The 16,435-nt window shown below is 44.8% G+C and overlaps 1 protein-coding gene across 10 annotated transcripts in view; it reads left to right on the top strand.

Annotated features, from left to right (window-relative positions):
• The window catches only part of DAAM2 (dishevelled associated activator of morphogenesis 2), a 134,869-nt gene that overhangs the window by 18,035 nt on the left and 100,399 nt on the right, over positions 1-16,435 (top strand). For all 10 annotated transcript variants that reach the window (XR_012715298.1, XR_012715299.1, XR_012715301.1 and 7 more), the window contains exon 2: positions 6,773-6,975. Coding sequence is in view for 6 of the 10 variants with exons in the window: in XM_075267330.1 (XP_075123431.1) it covers positions 6,802-6,975 (174 nt within the window). In the remaining 4 variants the exon portion in view is untranslated. The remainder of the gene's footprint in view (positions 1-6,772; positions 6,976-16,435) is intronic.

Below are 16,435 nucleotides of genomic sequence, written 5' to 3' on the forward strand. Positions count from 1 at the left end.
GGCATACAGAGTGCACTGTTCTCCTAATTACATCCTGTAGAATAGATTTGGATATTTTTTACCCAGAATCCCTAGCGGAACAGGAATGACTTGTAAGTCTCCGTACTGCCTATGTAGGCAAACACTCTCCCTGATGTGTACGATTGTCCCCTGACCCTGGTCTATAGTTTCTCACTCTGCCAAATCAGTATCCCTACGCTATGCTGAGGATGGCCCAATAGGCCGAAACAGCGCTGTCCATAGCTGGGAATCTGTTCCTTTTGGGACAGAAATACTGATTTGGCAATTAAATCCACATTATTATTAAAAAGACTTTATAACTGAGTCATTCATGATGTTAAGGATGCTGCCCTGTATAGGGTGGTGTACAGAGTGCACTGTTCTCCTAATCACATCCTGGAAAATAGATTTGCATATTTTTTACACAGCCAAGTAGTGTAGTATAGCGCACCATGTGACCACAGCCTAGTAGTGTAGTATAGTGCACCATACGACCACAGTCTACTGGCGCAGTATAGCGCACCATGTGATCGCAGCCTAGCGGCTCAGTATACTGCAGTGCTGGATTATCACATTTTCTGGATTATTGAATGCCAGATCTAAGGACATAATAGAACCTATAGATGCCGCTGGGCCAGTGACTGGCAGTGCGGGGTGCAGTGCAGGGTGTGGAGTGCAGAGCGGCCGCTCCAGTTTTCTCTGCAAGTGCTGTGTGGAGTGCAGTGTGGGGTGCATTGAGGGATGCGGGTTGCAGTGCGGGGTAAAGTGTGGGGTGCAGTGCAGGGTGTTGGGTGCAGGGTGGGGTGTAGTATGGGGTGCAGTGCGGGGTGTAGTGTGGGGTGCAGTGTGGCCGCTCCAGTTTCCTCTGCCTGCAGGTGCAGTGTGTACAGGGCAGTAAATCATGGCTCTCCTTGCGCCATTTGCAGCCAGTGTAGCGTGCAGTGTCTTCTCCATGAGTAACTTTGCGGATGCTGCGCTGCCCCCGCTGACCCCGAGCCCTCCCCTTCTGGGCCCACAGTGATAAATGGTTTCCCTCTGTCCAAATATTTGGGCTCCTGATGCCGGGGCGGACGTCTCAGCCACTTGCTGCAAGTCTTAAGATGCAAACATCAAGGTTGACTGCAAAGCACACGGTGGCGTAACAGGCGTATGCGGAGGTGGCAGGCGGCTGACTACGACTCTTGTGTCCTGCCTGTGAAGCGTGCAGCCGCCCCCAGAACATGTGTCAGACAGGGCAAGTTAAAAATGGAGAAGTTGCCCCGAGCAACCGATCCAGCACCGCGTAAAATGAAACAATCATGTCAATGTCCAACCCTCCATCTTGTCTCCAGCATGACATGGATGATAACAGGGAACACTAGAAGGTGTGGGGGCAGGTAACGTGCAGCTGTGTGTCTCTTTATATTTGAGTTGCCCCCCTGTCCTATAGATCATGTAAAGCGCAGACCGAGGCCTGTCCTGCAGCGTATTGCATACCAGGAGGGGCCCCACAGACCACGGGGCCTACACTGCCTGTATGGTGTACACATGGCAGAAGGGCCTCTGGGATCCATGGCCAGAGCAGGTGGTGCAAGTGTTCAGCAGACATGGTGGTCACCCCTGATGCCAAGGGTCACCAAAAACCGGTTGATGTCTGAGAGCGCCCCCCAGGGAATGTCCAGGAGACGACTTGAATTGTGTATCTAATCCTGTCATGTGTGATACTGTCTTCTGAGCTGTGTATCTAATCCTCTCATGTGTGATACTGTCTGCTGAGCTGTGTATCTAATCCTCTGATGTCTGCTGAGCTGTGTATCTAATCCTCTCATGTGTGATACTGTCTGCTGAGCTGTCTATCTAATCCTCTCATGTGTGATACTGTCTGCTGAGCTGTCTATCTAATCCTCTGATGTCTGCTGAGTTGTGTATCTAATCCTCTGATGTCTGCTGAGCTGTGTATCTAATCCTCTGATGTCTGCTGAGCTGTGGAGCTAATCCTCTGATGTCTGCTGAGCTGTGGAACTAATCCTCTGATGTCTGCTGAGCTGTGTATCTAATCCTCTGATGTCTGCTGAGCTGTGTATCTAATCCTGTCATGTGTGATACAGTTTGTTATTTTACACCTGACATATTGCAGTTTAGATGATAACTTTTGTTCTAATTCTGGACAAGCCCTTTAAATGGTCACTAGTTGTCACATTGTGGACTGTCGCATACTGAACACAACTGCAAATCACAATCATTAAAAATCAGATGTTTCCATCCCAAATACTATTTTGAAAGTCCTCCCAGTAGGGGGCACCGATATATTAATTCTGCTGCTCACTAGTGGATATTAGGGAATGTACATGAGAAATAGGTGGGCGGGAGCAGCAGCTCCTTATAGCCATTATAGCGGTAATATAATATATAATACATCCTACATAACAGCGCTCACACCACACCATCATATAGCGGTGATATAATATATAATACATCCTACATAACAGCGCTCAAACCATACCATCATATAGTGGTAATATAATATATAATACATCCTACATAACAGCGCTCAAACCATACCATCATATAGCGGTAATATAATACATCCTACATAATAGCGCTCACACCATACCATCATATGGTGGTAATATAATACATCCTACATAACAGCGCTCACACCACACCATCATATAGCGGTAAAATAATACATCTTACATAACAGCACTCACACCATACCATTATACAGCGGTAATATAATACATCCTACATAACAGCGCTCACACCAAACCATCATATAGCGGTAATATAATACATCCTACATAATAGTGCTCACACCAAACAATTATATAGCAGTAATATAATACATCCTACATAACAGCACTCACACCAAACCATCATATGGCGGTAATATAATACATCCTACATAATAGCGCTCATACCAAACCATCATATAGCGGTAATATAATACATCCTACATAACAGCGCTCACACCAAACCATCATATAACGGTAATATAATACATCCTACATAACAGTGCTCACACCAAACCATCATATAGCGGTAATATAATACATCCTACATAATAGCGTCACACTATATCATTATATAGCAGTAATATAATACATCCTACATAACAGCGCTGACACCATACCATCATATAGAGGGAATATAATAAGTCCTACATAACAGCGCTCACACCAAACCATCATATAGAGGTAATATAATACATCCTACATAATAGCGTCACACTATATCATTATATAGCAGTAATATAATACATCCTACATAACAGCGCTGACACCATACCATCATATAGAGGGAATATAATAAGTCCTACATAACAGCGCTCACACCAAACCATCATATAGAGGTAATATAATACATCCTACATAATAGCGTCACACTATATCATTATATAGCAGTAATATAATACATCCTACATAACAGCGCTCACACCAAACCATCATATAGAGGTAATATAATACATCCTACATAACAGCGCTGACACCATACCATCATATAGAGGTAATATACCGTAATACATCCTACAATGCCAGATAACATACAGTACCCTTGTCGCAGTGTCCAGATAATACCGATTTGTCCCATATAGTATACCTCCACATAATAGTCCTCAGAGTGCATAAATACAAGCGCCGCCATACAGTGACCATCTAGTTACAGAGATGGGATGCTGTGTACTGCTAAGCTATTACCACTATAGACAATTTTCCACCGTGTACAGTGCCTGCATATTGTGCTACCATATAGGCCTCACAGATTATTGCACCAGGTTCTGTATTGTGCCTAGCATACCCAACTACCCTGTAAGTGACCCCATAGCCAGTGGCAGGTAAATCTGTGTTATGCCCTTCCACTGGGGGGTAGTATAGAGTGGTGCAGGGCTCTGTACATTATTGCCCCTGGGGTAATTGTCCTCTCACATTGATTACTGACCAGGCCGCGTGATGTCATCAGAGCCTGTGGTGAGGTCATGTAATTCTAGAGTATATGGTCAGGTATGTAATCTCTGACAGTGAAGCCGCAGCTTGTCAGGTGTGAAGTGACATCATCAGGTCCTGGTGACATCATCAAGTCTGCACACTTATTAGTTACTACTCCAGCCACACCTAAAGCTGCATCCAACTTGTAACTGTTTACCTCAGAGCCCTCACACTACCTTACATCTCTTTTCGTCATTATATCTGTTTATGTCTCCACTGATTGGTCATCGCTTACTGATGTCTGGATCCCTCCGATCAGTTGGATCTGTTATGATTGTTGTTGATTACATTGGTCATTGTATTAGTTTGATGGGTCATCGCTTACAGATGTCTGGATCCCTCCGATCATTCTGATCTGTTATGATTGTTGCAGATTACATTGGTCCTTGCATCAGTTTGATGGGTCATTGCTTATTGATGTCTGAGATCCGTCCGCTCTGTGGGTGATTAGTAATGCCTTGTGTTCATTATGCTAAGCAGCCCTTTTTAGAGATGGAGTAAATGTCACAAATCTGGAGGCTGTGAGTGCGGCGGCCGAGGAAATGTCACTGACATCATCCCAGCACAGACAAGACTGACCTCTGTCTCCGAATGTATCTGCTTGTAGACAAAAGTCTAGGCTGATATCAAGGGGCCATCACTGTAACCCTCGGTCCGGACTATTCACAGCTGAGAGCTTGTTACACTGTATCAGTGCCGACTTCTTTGTACCTCATCGTAAACTAATTCAAGAATAAAATGCAACATTTATAGTGAAGACTGACACAGGCTGAGGAGTTAGAGAAAGTGGAGGAATTAATGTGAAGAAGCAGATTTATTCAGGGGCAGAAAAAAGCTGAGTGATGGATAACGGTACAGTACTTATTCTCCAACATAACACTGACATACCAGCCTGAAAAATAATACACAAAATATATACTAGAAACGCAGAGAATCTCCTCATATAAATACTGATCTGTGCGCCAAGGAACCGGGGGCGGGGGAGGGGGCGACGAGATGGAGAGAAGACGATTCTATGTAGTCACCGAGTCAGAAGAAATCAACCAAACTGTCAGAGAATATTCCGAGACATCACCGAGTGTAGAGCGAGACAGCAAAGAGACACCGAACACAACAATACACCACACACCTACCTATACCGAGACCGCAGGATAATCACTGAGGGTATATAATGGTATTATACTGGTGATATTATACATAGGGACAGTATTATATTAGCTATTTTCTTGTACATAGGAGTAGTATTATAGTAGTTATATTCTTGTACATAGGAGTAGTATTATAGTAGTTATATTCTTGTACATAGGAGTAGTATTACAGTAGTTATATTCTTGTACATAGGAGTAGTATTATAGTAGTTATATTCTTGTACATAGGAGTAGTATTATAGTAGTTATATTCTTGTACATAGGAGCAGTATTATAGTAGTTATATTCTTGTACATAGGAGCAGTATTATAGTAGTTATATTCTTGTACATAGGAGGTAGTATTATAGTAGTTATATTCTTGTACATAGGAGTAGTATTATAGTAGTTATATTCTTGTACATAGGAGCAGTAGTATAGTAGTTATATTCTTGTACATAGGAGCAGTATTATAGTAGTTATATTCTTGTACATAGGAGTAGTATTATAGTAGTTATATTCTTGTACATAGGAGCAGTATTATAGTAGTTATATTCTTGTACATAGGAGGTAGTATTATAGTAGTTATATTCTTGTACATAGGAGCAGTATTTGATATTTAGGTTTAGTCAGTGACAACAGCTGGATGGTCTCTTGCAGTGACACTGAATTGCATCTATGGTTGGCTCTGGGCACTGCGCCAGTGTTTCTGTTACTTTGTTTATAATGCAGTTACAATGTTGCCATTTTACACAGAATGTTTAACCCTTTAGGTCCCATGCACACAACCATAATTTTATCTACCATGTCTGCTTCCGTGTGTCTGGGCCTTAGATGAGGTCCACAAATTATTAAGTATTTCCTGTATTTGTCCACATTTGCGGCTCAGATGATCATTTCGGGTATATAGAAGTCATGTTGAGTGCAGATGACAAACTGACTTGTTTTTTTGCTTTGGTAACGTCACTTTAGGCTAGAGACATCCATGATCCTTTTCTCAGTGAGTTTTATCCTTTTCTCAGTATTTTCATTGTTATCTTTATTTTTGGATAATTTTCTTGTTTTTTATGGTTCTGTTCATCTTTTTCCTTCCATGCATTATCTTACATTTCCTTGCGGTGTCGGGTCCTGATGATTCTTTCTTCTCTTCTGCACATGGTGTATGAATTATTAGAAGTGTTTGCTTTCTGATAATGGGATTAGATGACGGTGACTCTGCACTGCCCTCTGTCTGTCAGGTTGGGAAGGGGCTGCAGCCTTGTCTTTGATCTGATAACCTTCAGTATAATAATATAACTAATGTATATAGATATCTGATCTCTATATGTCCTGCGTACTCTACTGCTCTCCATGTTGGGTTGATATTTGGTACATAATATTTGACGGCTTTATTTATGGTATATATTTGCACTGTTACATCATCTGTTGTGTGAATCGCAATGACATTGTGTCTTATTCTCCAGTTGTTTCCAGAGCTGCGTTTAAAGTTTTGCCAGATCATGCTTGGAGACTTTAAAGCTGCCATCTTTTGCATTGTATTGTGGGAAATGTCTACTGTAAAGTGCACTACATCTGCCACGATGCAATACCGCACACTGATCAGGCTCATACGGCAGGGGTGGATGTATAGGTTTGGGGGTCACTGATTGTTCTAATGTCTGTCCCTGTCTTTCTTCCCGTAGATCATGATCAGCAGATAGCACTGTACACGATGGCCATGGCTCTCCGCAAGAGGAGTCGTCATGCCTTGGGTTTCCTGTGCTGCTTTGGGAGCAGCGAACACCCAGAAATTAACCTCAAGGACAATAATCCGCTCCAGTTTCTGGAGTTCTCAGGGCCGATACCATCTCCAGAAGAGCTGAATGCCAGGTTCTCTGAGCTGGTGGTAAGTGGCTTCATGTTGTGGGGTGTAATAGTGTGGGGTGCAGGGACTGCGGACGGTGACTGAGACCTTCATGTCGGTTCTTTCTCCCTCCATTGACCTGGCAGATTTATTATATTACTCTATAATGAGCTCCAGATATCTGGAGGGTTTTCCTGATGTTCTGCAGAATATGACTGAACATCTAAGGCTGAAATATTGTAATATTAGTATTTGTGGTGGTGGTGGGGTCTGCACAGTGTGCCCCTGGTGAGGGGTACAGGTATATCTGAGGTATATCCTCTATACTGCCAGTAGGGATGGGAGATATTGCCCCAAAATGTAAAAATAATGCTTATGGATGTTTTTTTTAATTTTAATAATAATTTTGTTTTTGTGAAAATAAAATTTAAAAAAGTCCAGTGTATAGATGTCCCTGTAGCCTGACTACCTGCTACATTATAGCTTTAGTATCTGTCACGTCTGGTGCCCTGGGGGACACGCCTGAGTCTTACCCACTGATTTGCTATGAAGGAGATTATCAGACATTTTATTTCTTTGACCAAAATACGTAAGTTTACAAATGTTTTCTTTATTAAACTTCATTAATATTTTCCTCCTCCTCTGTAATATCATATTACCTAATTTTTGACTGTGATCCTTCTAATAATGGCCCCTGTGGCACCCCACTGGTGACCCCACCCTCCCAATACTGGCCCTTGTGGTACTTCATTGGTGACCTTTCCAATTCTGACTCCTGTAGTACTCCACTGATGATTATGACCCTTCCAATACTGACCCCTGTGGTACCCCATTGGTGAAATCTCCAATACTGTCCCCTGTGGTACCCCAGTGGTGAACTCTCCAATACTGTCCCCTGTGGTACCCCACTGGTGAACTCTCCAATACTGACCCCTGTGGTACCCCACTGGAGAACTCTCCAATACTGACCCCTGTGGTGCCCTACTGGTGACTGTGACCCTTGTGGCAAGAAAGAAAACTGTCAGTGTGAGTGTTTCAAGTTTTTTTCTGACTATGTAGTAAATCTGATTATCTCATATCTGGTAGTGGGTGCAGTTTATAGAGTGGGGATGTCTCATATCTTTTATTTACTTACAAGAGGCTTACACCTATGATGTGCAATGTGATTTCTGGTGTCATGGACTGCAGCATTACTGTGCTGCAGTCTAGGGTAAAATCCCTGCATAGCTGTTGAGGTCGGACACGGGCCCCAGAGGAGCCTCAATAGTTATATTGCTATGGCAGGGAACCTTCTTGAGACGCTTGGCTCCTCTAGAACCTAGACGACGAGGGAAGAGAAGTGAAAATAACCAACCCCCTTAGTCATGCCTGCTGCTTGGTAGACACCTCAGTATTCGTGCATTAAAGGGAGGAGAGGCCGACTGTAGGACAGGTGAGTACAATCTATTACTATCTGTTATCAGCCATGTCAGGAGAGGAGAGGCCGACTGTAGGACAGGAGAATACAATCTATTACTATCTGATATCAGCCATGTCAGGAGAGGAGAGGCAGACTGTAGGACAGGAGAATACAATCTATTACTATCTGATATCAGCCATGTCAGGAGAGGCCGACTGTAGGACAGGTGAATACAATCTATTACTATCTGTTATCAGCCATGTCAGGAGAGGAGAGGCCGACTGTAGGACAGGGGAATACAATGTATTACTATCTGTTATCAGCGATGTCAGGAGGGGAGAGGCCGACTGTAGGACAGGTGACTACAATCTATTACTATCTGTTATCAGCCATGTCAGGAGGGGAGAGGCCGACTGTAGGACAGGTGAATACAATCTATTACTATCTGTTATCAGCTATGTCAGGAGGGGAGAGGCCGACTGTAGGACAGGTGACTACAATCTATTACTATCTGTTATCAGCTATGTCAGGAGGGGAGAGGCCGACTGTAGGACAGGGGAATACAATCTATTACTATCTGTTATCAGCCATGTCAGGAGGGGAGAGGCCGACTGTAGGACAGGGGAATACAATCTATTACTATCTGTTATCAGCCATGTCAGGAGAGGAGAGGCCGATTGTAGGACAGGTGAATACAATCTATTACTATCTGTTATCAGCCATGTCAGGAGAGGAGAGGCCGACTGTAGGACAGGAGAATACAATCTATTACTATCTGATATCAGCCATGTCAGGAGAGGCCGACTGTAGGACAGGGGAATACAATCTATTAATATCATGTTATCACCCATGTCAGGAGAGGAGAGGCCGACTGTAGGACAGGGGAATACAATCTATTACTATCTGTTATCAGCCATGTCAGGAGAGGAGAGGCCGACTGTAGGACAGGAGAATACAATCTATTACTATCTGATATCAGCCATGTCAGGAGAGGCCGACTGTAGGACAGGGGAATACAATCTATTAATATCATGTTATCACCCATGTCAGGAGAGGAGAGGCCGACTGTAGGACAGGGGAATACAATCTATTAATATCTGTTATCAGCCATGTCCCTCAGCTCCATAGACTATATAGTGTCAGTGGGCATGCTCAGCCAGACTCTTTATCATTGTGGGGGGACCCAGGGACTCCGGATCTCATACTAGTGACTCCTGAAGGGACCTCCCTGGACAACCCCTTTCAAGAATTGCTACTTCAGCAGCCCCTAATGTACAGGGTATCCCTGGTGTCTCGTCCCGGTACTCCCAGCGCAGACCCCCTGGGTGACCTGTAGACTGTCACTGCCTGTACATCTGGGAGCTATTAGCTGCGCTGTGTGCACACTGCCCAATGAATAAATCCATACATATAATGACTGATTCATATTTTATATTCCTTTGGCCGCGCTGCGTCTAGACACAACTAGAAGTTACAGCTCCATTAAATCCTTCTGTGTCGGGCATAAACTGCTGATGCCAATTAGAATAAAGGCAATGTCATTGTTCAGGGTCAGCCGGAGAGTCTGTGAATATATGGAAGTCGCCTTTTTAAAAAGGATCTTACCAGGAGCGTCAGCGCAGTCCGATATTTACCCCTTTATTGGTCATTCAAAACATAGAAGGATGTCATTACAGCAGACACTAAGAAAACAATGGGGTGCAGGGTCCCCTAAGTAGGAAGGGAGGGGGTTGTGGACTTATGCCTGTCACTGACAGGAGCAGAGATGTTATAGACAAGAGAGTAGAAGTGTTCGTTACAATGTGTCAGCCTAGACAATCCTCTGTGAGCTTCACAGTCTGGAATCCAGACTGATACATTTTACTTGAAGCGATACATTGTGACAAACTATTAATACAGGGAGATTCTGGGGGGCCAGCCCTACAACAACCCTCATAAAATAGACCACAGGACCCTGCAGGTTTGGGTTCTGCTGCTGCATTATTATTTTAGGACCTGCCTGACACTGGTGCTGTTAATGCGCTTGTGAATATTGCCTGCACTGGAAGGAATTGTAACAAATCCTCAGCTGCAAGAAGTTTCAGGGCAGGATGGGGTTTCATTCTCTGAATGCCAGCTATTAAAGGAGAGGGAGTGCATGAGATACCTGGAGAGGGGGGTGACACAGAGGAGGTGCAGCACAGGAGATACCTGGAGAGGGGGGTGACACAGAGGAGGTGCAGCACAGGAGATACCTGGACAGGGGGTGATACAGAGGAGGTGCAGCACAGGAAATACCTGGACAGGGGGCGACGCAGAGGAGGTGCAGCACAGGAGATACCTGGACAGGGGGTGATACAGAGGAGGTGCAGCACAGGAGATACCTGGACAGGGGGTAATACAGAGGAGGTGCAGCACAGGAGATACCTGGACAGGGGGTAATACAGAGGAGGTGCAGCACAGGAAATACCTGGACAGGGGGCGACGCAGAGGAGGTGCAGCACAGGAGATACCTGGACAGGGGGTGATACAGAGGAGGTGCAGCACAGGAGATACCTGGACAGGGGGTGACACAGAGGGGGTGCAGCACAGGAGATACCTGGACAGGGGGTGACACAGAGGGGGTGCAGCACAGGAGATACCTGGAGAGGGGGGTGACACAGAGGAGGTGCAGCACAGGAGATACCTGGACAGGGGGAGACACAGAGAAGGTAAAGCACAGGAGATACCTGGACAGGGGGCGACACAGAGGAGGTGCAGCACAGGAGATACCTGGACAGGGGGAGACACAGAGAAGGTAAAGCACGGGAGATACCTGGACAGGGGGCGACACAGAGGAGGTGCAGCACAGGAGATACCTGGACAGGGGGCGACACAGAGGAGGTAGAGCACAGGAGATACCCGGACAGGGGGCGACACAGAGGAGGTGCAGCACAGGAGATACCTGGACAGGTGGTAACACAGAGGACGTGCAGCACAGGAGATACCTGGACAGGGGGCGACGCAGAGGGGGTGCAGCACAGGAGATACCTGGACAGGGGGCAACACAGAGGGGGTGCAACACAGGAGATACCTGGACAGGGGGCGACGCAGAGGGGGTGCAGCACAGGAAATACCTGGACAGGGGGCGACGCAGAGGGGGTGCAGCACAGGAGATACCTGGACAGTCGGTGACATAGAGGGGGTGCAGTGCAGGAGATACCTGGACAGGGGGTGACACAGAGGAGGCGCAGCACAGGAGATACCTGGACAGGGGGTAATACAGATTAGGTGCAGCACAGGAGATACCTGGAGAGGGAGGTGACACAGAGGGGGTGCAGCACAGGGGATACCTGGAGAGGGGGTGACACAGAGGAGGTGCAGCACAGGAGATACCTGGACAGGGGGTGACATAGAGGGGGTGCAGTGCAGGAGATACCTGGACAGGGGGTGACACAGAGGAGGGGCAGCACAGGAGATACCTGGACAGTCGGTGACATAGAGGGGGTGCAGTGCAGGAGATACCTGGACAGGGGGTGACACAGAGGAGGCGCAGCACAGGAGATACCTGGACAGGGGGTAATACAGATTAGGTGCAGCACAGGGGATACCTGGAGAGGGGGTGACACAGAGGAGGTGCAGCACAGGAGATACCTGGACAGGGGGTGACATAGAGGGGGTGCAGTGCAGGAGATACCTGGACAGGGGGAGACACAGAAGAGGTGCAGCACAGGAGATACCTGGACAGGGGGTGACATAGAGGGGGTGCAGTGCAGGAGATACCTGGACAGGGGGAGACACAGAGGAGGTGCAGCACAGGAGATTCCTGGACAGGGGGTGACATAGAGGGGGTGCAGTGCAGGAGATACCTAGACAGGGTATGACACAGAGGGGGTGCAGCACAGGAGATACCTGGACAGGGGGTGACACAGAGGGGGTGCAGCACAGGAGATACCTGGACAGGGGGCAACGCAGAGGGGGTGCAGCACAGGAGATACATGGACAGGGGGTGACACAGAGGGGTTGCATCCCAGGAGTCATCCTATACAGCTCCTCTATAATATATTAGCCAGCACCAGCAGCCGTATGCAACAAAGGATCACAGCCTTCACAGAGGAGAGTTTCTGTTGGTAGGAGAAGGGTTAATTTCATTTGCACTGCGCTCAGGCCACACGGCTCGGGTATTTTCTTTTAATGTTCCCTTTGCTTTTCTGGGCGACCCTGCGCGGTCTGACACCCTGAAACGTGCGGCCTAATCATTAGAATAACAGAAAAATGAGTCCAGCGCCGATTTCTCTCCGTATTAAAAATGCATTAATCTGCGCGGCGAACGCGGATTCTGAAGCCAACGATGGGCAAATATTTAGATTGGGTGACGCTCAGAAACAGAATCTTTATACCGAAATCCTGGGGGAAAGAATCCACAAAGACTGCTGGAATAAGCCAGAGGCGCGTGGGGAGAGCGGGGGATGTTTACTTACCCTCAGCAGCCAGAACACTGGCCCCGAGGCCAACACAGGGACAGGAGGGATATCAGCAGATGACCCCCATATATAGAGGAGGGGGACCCCAAAACTTCATGATATCAATAATGACCTACAATCCTCTGCCTAATAAAACTTTACATAGGGGGCAGTAGAGCAAAAACATGTAATCTATATACAGCAGTCACTGTGTACATACATGACATCCTATAATAAACCTAAAATACATGTAATAATATATTCCAGAGCTGCGCTCACTATTCTGCAGCTACAGTCACTGTGTACATACATTACATTACTTATCCTGTACTGATCCTGAGTTACATCCTGTATTCTACTCCAGAGCTGCACTCACTATTCTGCTGGTGCAGTCACTGTGTACATACATTGCATTACTTATCCTGTATTATACTCCAGAGCTGCGCTCACTATTCTGCTGGTGTAGTCACTGTGTACATACATTACATTACTTATCCTGTATTATACTCCAGAGCTGCGCTCACTATTCTGCTGGTACAGTCACTGTGTATATACATTACATTACTTATCCTGTATTATACTCCAGAGCTGTGCTCACTATTCTGCTGGTACAGTCACTGTGTACATACATTACATTACTTATCCTGTACTGATCCTGAGTTACATCCTGAGTTATACTCCAGAGCTGCACTCACTATTCTGCTGGTACAGTCACTGTGTACATACATTATATTACTTATCCTGTATTATACTCCAGAGCTGCATTCACTATTCTGCTGGTACAGTCACTGTGTACATACATTACATTACTTATCCTGTATTACACTCCAGAGCTGCACTCACTATTCTGCTGGTACAGTCACGGTGTACATACATTACATTACTTATCCTGTATTATACTCCAGAGCTGCACTCGCTATTCTGTGCCATTGTGTATATACTTTGGCTCTTTTTACCATGGGATTACTGTCTGTTTTGGGGTTGGGGGTGTTTTTAGGTATTTTTAGGTCATATGACTGTTGTATTTTTGGTTAGTCAGTGACCGTTCTGTACCAGGCTGTCAGTTTACGTGTCAGCACTCCGTGTTGCGGACGGGAAGTCATCAATGGGGTGGTCTTCTGTGTATTTTGGCAGCAACAGACTGTAAATTGCTTTTGCACAGACTCCTGTAAGAAGCTTGCACAGTGTCTGGGGAAGGGGAGGTGCTGGGGGTATTTGGGGGGTCAGGTAGCGCCGCCCTGCAGTTTCCTATTAACCTCACACTTTACTTCCCATTCAGCTCCAGGACTGATTTATTCTGACACTAAAGATCCCCCAGAGACGCCACAGAGGAAAGGTGAGGTCTGCAGGCGGCACAAACACGGCGCTGTCTTGGAGGGGGCTGAGCTCTGGCTGCACACTACTAATACCCCACTATCTTCAGAGCTGGATGACCCGCGGATGTGGCCCAGCTTACTGATGATAGTCACATGACTTGGCTGAGACTTCTTATGTAGTTTAGCCTGGGTCATCTTGTCATGAGTAGAATGCAAGAACTGCAGTGAAGACTGAAACAAACACTAGAAAGTAAGAGAACAGCAAAAGCAGCAGAGCGTTTCTGTATGCTATGCCACATCACTATTTTACTAGGCAGCACTGTCGTACAGGAATCTGGGAAAGTTGGGTGAAAATTTTGGAACCCGAAGAAGGAAGTCTGATCACATCCCAGATTGTTGCCCCCGCCTCAGTGCTAGGGTGGCGGGTCCGGTCCTACTCCGCACGTAGCGTGGTGGTGACCTCTTTGGGTGACAGGATGCGGCACCTCCGCCCGGCCTTGTTGCCTGGAGACCTAGTTTCCCACATAAACAGATGAGCGGAGTAATTTTTGGATCTTGGAAAGTATGTGGAGCGTCAGCGGAGGAGCGGAGGTGAAGGCCTGAGGTCTGGACACAAGCCCACCCTCTAATGCAGATCCTTGGTGTAAAACCATGAATTCTTGAGAGTAAAACTTTAAATATCCCTCAGTCGTTTCCATAAGAGGAGACCTCAGCAACCACTCCTGGCAGCACCCCGCTCTCCACAGACCCTGAATGGCAATTCTCATATTGTGGAATTTTATTAATGAATCAGGAGGCTCAGGATAAACAAAGATGGATGTAGCAAAAGTATCTGATAATCTGGCAGAGGAGAGGACATTAACCCTATGTGAGCAAAGCAGGGGCCCCCAAAATGTCAAATGGACCCCTCCTTGTGGGTCATACACAAGTGGGTTATACTTTCAATAGTCTACATACCAGCTGGCCACAGCAACCGCCAAATACTCCCAGAAATCCACCGCACAGATTCTCTCCGCTCCCTTCTCTATGTCCCTGGAACATACACCGTAGTATACACCGAACCGTATTATAGTAGTTATATTCTTGTACATAGGAGTAGTATTATAGTAGTTATATTCTTGTACATAGGAGCAGTATTATAGTAGTTATATTCTTGTACATAGGAGGTAGTATTATAGTAGTTATATTCTTGTACATAGGAGGTAGTATTATAGTAGTTATATTCTTGTACATAGGAGCAGTATTATAGTAGTTATATTCTTGTACATAGGAGTAGTATTATAGTAGTTATATTCTTGTACATAGGAGAAGTATTATAGTAGTTATATTCTTGTACATGGAGCAGTATTATAGTAGTTATATTCTTGTACATAGGAGGTAGTATTATAGTAGTTATATTCTTGTACATAGGAGAAGTATTATAGTAGTTATATTCCTGTACATAGGAGCAGTATTATAGTAGTTATATTCTTGTACATGGAGCAGTATTATAGTAGTTATATTCTTGTACATAGGAGGTAGTATTATAGTAGTTATATTCTTGTACATAGGAGCAGTATTATAGTAGTTATATTCTTGTACATAGGAGGTAGTATTATAGTAGTTATATTCTTGTACATAGGAGCAGCATTATAGTAGTTGTATTCTTGTACATAGGAGTAGTATTATAGTAGTTATATTCTTGTACATAGGAGCAGTATTATAGTAGTTATATTCTTGTACATAGGAGAAGTATTGTAGTAGTTATATTCCTGTACATAGGAGCAGTATTATAGTAGTTATATTCTTGTACATGGAGCAGTATTATAGTAGTTATATTCTTGTACATAGGAGTAGTATTATAGTAGTTATATTCTTGTACATAGGAGCAGTATTATAGTAGTTATATTCTTGTACATAGGAGCAGTATTATAGTAGTTATATTCTAGTACATAGGAGGGAGTATTATAGTAGTTATATTCTTGTATATAGGGGCAGTATTATAGTAGCTATATTCTTGTACATAGGAGTAGTAGTATAGTAGTTATATTCTTATACATAGGAGTAGTATTATAGTAGTTATATTCTTGTACATAGGAGGTAGTATTATAGTAGTTATATTCTTGTACATAGGAGCAGTATTATAGTAGTTATATTCTTGTACATAGGAGTAGTATTATAGTAGTTATATTCTTGTACATAGGAGGTAGTATTATAGTAGTTATATTCTTGTACATAGGAGCAGTATTATAGTAGTTATATTCTTGTACATAGGAGCAGTATTATAGTAGTTATATTCTTGTACATAGGAGCAGTATTATAGTAGTTATTTTCTTGTACATAGGAGCAGTATTATAGTAGTTATATTCTTGTACATAGGAGGTAGT

This window comes from Leptodactylus fuscus, chromosome 3 (assembly GCF_031893055.1).
Source record: "Leptodactylus fuscus isolate aLepFus1 chromosome 3, aLepFus1.hap2, whole genome shotgun sequence".
NCBI lineage: Eukaryota > Metazoa > Chordata > Amphibia > Anura > Leptodactylidae > Leptodactylus > Leptodactylus fuscus.